Source organism: Carassius auratus, unplaced genomic scaffold (genome assembly GCF_003368295.1).
Source record: "Carassius auratus strain Wakin unplaced genomic scaffold, ASM336829v1 scaf_tig00009700, whole genome shotgun sequence".
Taxonomy (NCBI): Eukaryota; Metazoa; Chordata; class Actinopteri; order Cypriniformes; family Cyprinidae; genus Carassius; species Carassius auratus.
In genome coordinates this window covers 33,380-40,456 of record NW_020524062.1, presented here as the reverse complement: position 1 = coordinate 40,456, position 7,077 = coordinate 33,380, and the positions used below count along the sequence as shown (strand labels likewise).

Here is a 7,077-nt window from a genome sequence, read left to right as displayed (position 1 = left end):
GGATTCAAGAAGTAATATAGCCTGTATGTATCAGTACTGCATGTTCAAATTAAGTGGTCATTTAAAATAGAAAAACACCAATTGTTGGATTAGAGCCAAAATATCCTGCATGAAGACAAAGGCTCCAGCAGGGACAGCCTGTATTTTGATACTGAACATTCAACAAGATCTTGGATTTAAATCCAGTAATAAGATTACAGACTAAGCTGATCAAAAAAAGATCACATACGCTGCTCATAAAAGCATGACAACATGGGGGTATAGCCACTTAATGCACTGATTAAGCTTACTGATGACATGATAGTGATATATTGTTATTTATAACTGTATTTGACTCTACACCAGCTATTTCTAGATAATAGCAGATTTTAATCCACTCTAGCAAGAGGATATCACTGAAAAGCCCTAGTCAGGAACAGTAGCATGTCTTTTGTCTTTTGAACATGTTCTTCATAACCCATGGTTCATCAGGAGATCTAAATCTTGATCATTGCCCCATACTGTGCATCTCAACTCAAAGGAAGATTCTCATAAATACATAATTATAACATGTCAAGTTAAAGGAATATTATTGGAAAATGAACAAATGTGTAATAAGTATCTATTCTTTTAATGCAATGAAACTTTTGAACCCGCAGTCACGGTAAAGTCAGATGCAGAGATTGCATTTAAAACAAGTGCCGTCTTGCTTTTCAAACCACATTAAAGGAAGGTGGAAATTCTCTGGAATTTCACTTTATTACTCTCTTGATTGATTCTGTTCTTCAAATGCTTTCTTAAGGGTGACATATAATTTGTGTGCAAGTGGAGCATGTGTTTAAATAATAGGTTTTTTTTTTTACTAAATGCAGACGGGAAATGTTCAGTGTTTCCATATGCATTTATTTGTGTATGCCTAAAAATACAGTTGACATAAAATATCCTGGTTTATGCAAAATTCCAGCCAAACTAATTTAAAGTAAGACAGATTGTGCATGCAATCCAAAAATTTGGTTAAAATCCATCCCCACCACAAAATCAAATTTAACACAGGATGCTGCTTATCTTGAACCTCACAAAATTTCTATGCACCGAAAATCATAAAGGTGATCATGCACAGGTTTAAGGAATAGTTTACCCAAAAAAGAAAAACTGCTGAAATTGTACTCACCCTCAGGTCATCTAAGATGGAGAGGAGTCTGTTTCTTCAACAGAACAGATTTGGAGAAATTTAATTTAGCATGTCATCACTTGCTCACCAATGGAATCCTCTGCAATGAATGGGTGCCATCAGAATGAGAGTCCAAACAGCTAAAAAGAACATAAAAATAATCCACACAACTCCAACAGTCCATCAATTAATGCCTTGTGAAGTAAAAACTGACATGTTTGTAATGAGCAAATCCATCATTAAGGCATTTTATCCTTATAATTGCTTTTTGCAGTAAAGAGTCATCTTTTATGAATCAGGAGAGAAATATTCTTAGATCAAGCACTGTTTATAAGCATAAACTGTCAAAAGAGTTCAAAACAAATGTGACTTATGATTATGATGATGTTTTGTGATTTTTGATGTGAAAACACAAGGGATGGATTTTTAAACTGAAGGAAGCATTTTTATGGATTATCTATTTGTATTTTGGCTGGAAGCAATGGTTCAAAGTTAAAATGCCTTGATTTATTTCTTACAAACATGTAGCATTTTGCTTCAAAAGACACTAATTAACAGACTGCAGTAGTGTGAATTACTAGACTCTTGTGATGTTTTTATCAGCCGCTTGGACTCTCATTCTGACGGCACCCAATCACTGCAGAGGATTCATGTGTGAGCAAGTGACAGTGTTAAATTATTCCAATCTGTTCTAATAAAGAAACAAACTTCATCTTGGATGGCAAGAGGCTTAGTATATTTTCACTCATTTTTCATTTTGGGGTGAACTATTCATTTAAGAAGAATTGATCATGGACCATTCTCATTTGTATCATCTTTGGCTGCATACTATCACATGTACAATATGTGCATAAGTATTCCACATGACACTAATTCATTCTTATCTATTTCATATTCATGCAGTTGTCTATTTGAGAAAACATGATAGTTGAATATCTCATTATCTTTCTCAGCTTTATTCCATTTTTTCGTTGTAATGTACAAAACATTTAGTAGTTTTCTCTACTGTGCTCAAAGAGATCTTTACCCTGAGCTGCATGTGCACATGGAAGCATCTCATCATGTTAGCTGGAAGAATAATGAAACTTATTCTTGTCATACTCAGAAAAACATTCCTCCCATTCATTTAATCCATTCTTACTCTCTGCCATCTTTCATCACTCCACATCTGCTTCATCCTCATCCGCTCCAGGGCCGCATTCCTTCTCTGGCAGCAGTCCATACTCATTGAGGAAGGCCTCTACATCGGTAGCAAAGAACTCCTCGCTGAAATGCTGCGTAACAGCCAGGAAGTTTCCCAGAAGCTCTCCAGCCTTGTACACTAACAAAGCGGGCAGCACGTCATCTGGGAAACGCTCACCAGCTCCAGTGGCGGCGGCACTAATGCGGCAGAATTTAACACTGGGATATTCTGTGGCCAGGCAATCCATGCAACTGTTAAGCACCTCGCACCCCTGCACTCCATCTTTAAAGATGTGCACCACCACCACTGTGAGCCGGTGCTCCTTCTCAATGACCTCCAGAAAGGCCTCGCCACTGTCTAGGTCATACACGACCTCAAATTTGGGCCCGAAGCTCAGGCGCTCGTGCATCTCCTGCATGCATTGCTTGCGGTACTTACGCAGACTTTTCTCATCATCTTCTTTTATCAGCTCATACTCCTGAGCGCTCATCTGGGAAGTGAAAAAGAAGCAGGAAAATGAAAAGCTTTTAAGGCCAATATAGATTTTTGGGAGAGACAATGGCATTTCATTTTGGAAGTTAATCCATTAAATCATCTTTTGATGTCAAAGACCCGCCAAATATGATGACCTCTTTTGAGGAACCCCTAGAATAAAGTGTAAAAAACGATTTATACGTTGTGAAAAAAATATTATGCATGATGTAAAGAAAATACACTGGTTCTGAAATTAAAGAACTGGTCTTTATATGGTCATTGTACTAAATATTGGATAAATATTTAAACTAATGCGATAAAAAAAAAAAATATTTAATCACATTTTATACAAAATATTTTTTACCCCTACACTGTAAAAAATAAGTGTAATTTTAACTGTAAAATTTTGTAAAAACGCTACGGAAAAAAACTGATAATAGGTTAACAGTAAGTTCCCGTACTATATACAGGGAAAAACTGTAAAAGATCTAACAAAGCATTTAATGTAAATTTACAGTAAAATTCTGTTAATTATACAGCTTTTAGAAGTAAAAAAAAGAACAAATCGATGTATAATTTACAGTCTAAAACTGTAAACTGATATTCCCAGAATTCCCTGCGTGACACTACACGTTTGAAAGTATTTTGTTTAAATAATCATGTTTTTAAATAGTTCTTGTTATCAGTTATGTACATTTGAGCTTTATGTTACATCTTCTGTTGCTTAATGAAAGTTTTTTGCATTATTTAAGTATCACGTGTGTTACCATGATGGTGTTTTGTGTTTCCATAAATGTGCACCTTCTATATGTTAATATATACTTCTGCTTGTGGTGAAGCTACTTGTGATGAGCTTTGATACTTCATGTGGCTTTCTCTTATACAGTACCATCTTTATTATTATGGTGGTTGTCAGTATTTTCAAGGTACAAAACAGATTTAATTTTGTGTGTTGTTGAATTTACTGGTTTATATTCACATTTTCTTGTTTGTAAATTACAGCTTTATATTGTAAAATTAACAGTTTTTGACGTAAATGTGTTTACAGTTTTCTGTATTTTTACTAAATTATTCTGGCAACCACAGCTGCCAAAAAGTTTTTGTAAAAACAACAAGAAATTTTTTACAGTGTATGTAGCCCATTGGGGATCCCTGAATCTCAGTTTGCAACCTCTAAATTCTTATGTACGTACAAAATACACAAATCAATTCATTAAAATGACTAACACAATAACTACAGTATAGCAATGTTTTAATATAGTTTGGTGTTACTGTAGTTACTTTTGACCATAGTATTATTATGCATATACTTCCTATCCATTTTCGGAATGCACATTTTACAGCCTGATTAAGAAAAGCATTGTTTTTCTTCAAAGAGCTCATTTTTATTTTGAAATTCTGGTCAAAAGAGGCAACCTTGCGATTGATTCCACCCACACAGGAGTCTCTGGGTTTGTGGGGGGATGACATCTGTCTTAGAAGCTCTCTCTTGTTGGGAGGCAGAGTCTCCTGGTCCATGCTCTCCAGTTTAAATTTACGCCAGTCATTGATGACACCCTTTGGTCCTGGAGATACCGTAAGTGAATGAATAGATGAGTGAATTACATCAATACATATACTGTAAAAACGTAATGCTGTTATTAATCAGAACTTAAAACAAGTAATGATGTTTTGTTTGAAGTTTGAAGTTTACTTAAAAATAAAAGTTCAGTTTAGTTTAGTTAAGTTGGATATTTAAGTTCAACAAATTTAATCGTAACAAATTTAAACTGTTATAAATAATTGCAGCAAGCAACCATAAGTCAAAAGACAATAGCCTACTGTAGTTAGTTAACTTTCAGCAGTGGATGATATCAGTTCAGGTCCGACATATTTTATAGAAATCTTATCTCTAATTTGACTCATATTGTGGAAATTAGCATATGCCCAGACACTGATGTTGTTTCAAATTTTGTCCAATAATTCAAATTACAATCAGGCCTCAGAAGTTCAAGGTTGAATGTGTTTCCTTAATTTCTTCACAAGAACATCAAGTTGTTCACAATGGGAAGCTGGCAACTAATGTAAGGGTTCAGGCTTCGACCACCTCCTTTGACCTAAAAGAGTTCCTTGAAGAATCCCTGAATTAATTTCAATCATCCAATAGCACATTCATACGTTCATGCACACAGTTCTCTGAGGTTGGTAAATGGTCATGTGGCATGCAGGTTAAACTTTTTTTTTTTTTTTTTCTTGTAATTTTATAATTCAATTAATGAATTAATTGCTTTTTATAAATTTGCAAACTAGTTTGGGAAACCTTTCCGTCTTCATTCTGCATGTTCTTAATACATTAGATCACTTTCCTATATGACCCATTCATTTTACAGTCTCACAAAACAATAAGAACCATACTGACCTGTGTGAGTGACAGCCACTGGCTCCTCATCTGCGATTCTGTCAGACATTTTTATTTGTTGATTATCTGTTGAAAAAGGTCAAATCTTCATCTCATCTATAGATGTCAAAATAAATTCAATTCTCCCAATGGTTTCAGCAAAAGTAACAAAAGCTGTATATCTCTGAACGACTATCCAGTGTTAAACAAATTTAATTCGAACAAGGTATAACATCAAAACTTCATTGAAATGTTAGCACGTGGACAGTGTCTCTGTGTCGTCGTACCCAATCGCTCTTTCTTGGAAGATATTAGGTTTATTAAGAGTAAGAAGATCAGATTACACTTTGATCCAATTTATTTGCACAAGTGGCCGTCGCCGATATGATGTCATGGAATGACAAATGAACTGTCCTCAAATAATTTACAATAAGCATAAATTTCCATTTTAACGCAGACACTTTAATTTGGCTAAAGTCAGTTGAATTATCATTCTTTTTAATGCACATCTCTTTGATTCTATTTGATTCTACAAGCAATACCACTGCAATTGCATAAAACTTTATTATATATTATATATCTTAATGCCAACTTTAAAATCAACAATGCAGAACATATTTGGTTGCATTAAACTGGTCTTTTTCATATGAGGTTGAGACTGAGATCAGATAAAGCTCATGCTGCAGCAGATTAGCAGATTAATACCAGACCTCAGAGTCTTCACTTTGCCCTGCTAGTCTCTGGCCTCAAACCTCCTTCATTGTACCTTTCACTGCTCTCAGTAAATCACTGACCGCTAATTGAGATTACAGCTATGATGCAATGCATCAGCTCAGATCGCAACCAGTTAAATCCTATATGACAACTTTGGAGGTTACCTTAGTTTTCTTTGTTATTTCTTTAAAATGTTGATGTTTGGTTTGTGCACAGAGATTACTGTTACTGTACGATTATTGTTTGAGAAAAAAATAATCTTTTAGCTCCTTTGAGTCTTTATTCGTTCATCAGTCTTTTTGAATGTTTTTCATTCAGTCTGATCTGAATCTTGAAGTCTTGTTGAATCATGCAAAATGATAAACATGGCATGAACTTTTGCATAGTTCTGAGATAAATACTGTATACCATAGACAACACTACTGCTATCTACAGTCTTAACAAACCACTTCAAGCTAAGCACAAACCAACTTTGATTTTGCACAAACCAAGGTTTGATTTTGGTTCATAGAAAAACAGGAATTATGCTTTCACTTTAGCATGCAAACAAGTCAAAGTAGACTTTGTTTCACGCAATCCATTCGTCTATAAAATCACAGCTCATCAAAAGTATAATCAGTACATTAGTTAAATTAAACTAGTCAAATTAAATAGTAAATTAGTTAAATAACACTGTAACTCACTTAAAGCTGCAAAACAGAAAAAAAAAACAGGAAAAGATGCATCCAAGAATGGAGCTGAATAGACTTTAGGCTTTCGTTAAATAACACTGTGACTCACATAAAGTTGTAAAACAGAACAAACAGGAAAAGATGCATTTCTCTATTAAGTTGCCTGCTCACCTTTTTTAAAGGTCCGAATACGTTCCCTCAGTGAGCTGTTACGTTGTCACTACCACCATTAGCTTTGTCCTTCATGCTTTTTTGAGTGTGCATGGGGAGGGCACAAAAAAGCTTTCTTAAGTCAAGACACATCGGGCAACTCTGTGCTCCTATGCAGAAATAGCACAAGGCACTTAAGAGGATTTAAGTGCAGTGATTAGACACTATTCAGAACACAACCAAAGACAAAGGTACCATAGCTTTGAGAGGAGAGTGGTATACAAGATACAGAGAACATGTGATGTGGGGAAGACGGGGATAATAGCTGAAAATGTATGCTAACATGGAAGAAAAAAGT

The 7,077-nt window shown here is 34.9% G+C and overlaps 1 protein-coding gene across 1 annotated transcript; it reads right to left on the bottom strand.

Moving 5' to 3' along the window:
• Positions 1 to 1,955: 1,955 nt before the first annotated feature.
• Positions 1,956 to 6,854, bottom strand: LOC113072625 (phosducin-like). The gene is made up of 4 exons (XM_026245611.1): positions 6,741 to 6,854; positions 5,206 to 5,271; positions 4,224 to 4,372; positions 1,956 to 2,823 (listed from the first exon to the last, which is right to left on the bottom strand). The coding sequence occupies exons 2-4, from the start codon at positions 5,252 to 5,254 to the stop codon at positions 2,308 to 2,310; spliced, it is 714 nt and encodes a 237-aa protein (XP_026101396.1). The 5' UTR covers positions 5,255 to 5,271; positions 6,741 to 6,854; the 3' UTR covers positions 1,956 to 2,307.
• Positions 6,855 to 7,077: the final 223 nt, after the last annotated feature.

Bases quoted from the DNA above. Each gene is read 5' to 3' on its own strand.
- LOC113072625 (XM_026245611.1), bottom strand. From the start codon at position 5,254: ATGTCTGACAGAATCGCAGATGAGGAGCCAGTGGCTGTCACTCACACA. The intron at 4,373-5,205 runs GTCAGTATGGTT...CGGTATCTCCAG, and splicing joins AGTGGCTGTCACTCACACAG to GACCAAAGGGTGTCATCAAT. The intron at 2,824-4,223 runs GTTGCCTCTTTT...TTCACTTCCCAG, and splicing joins TGGGTGGAATCAATCGCAAG to ATGAGCGCTCAGGAGTATGA.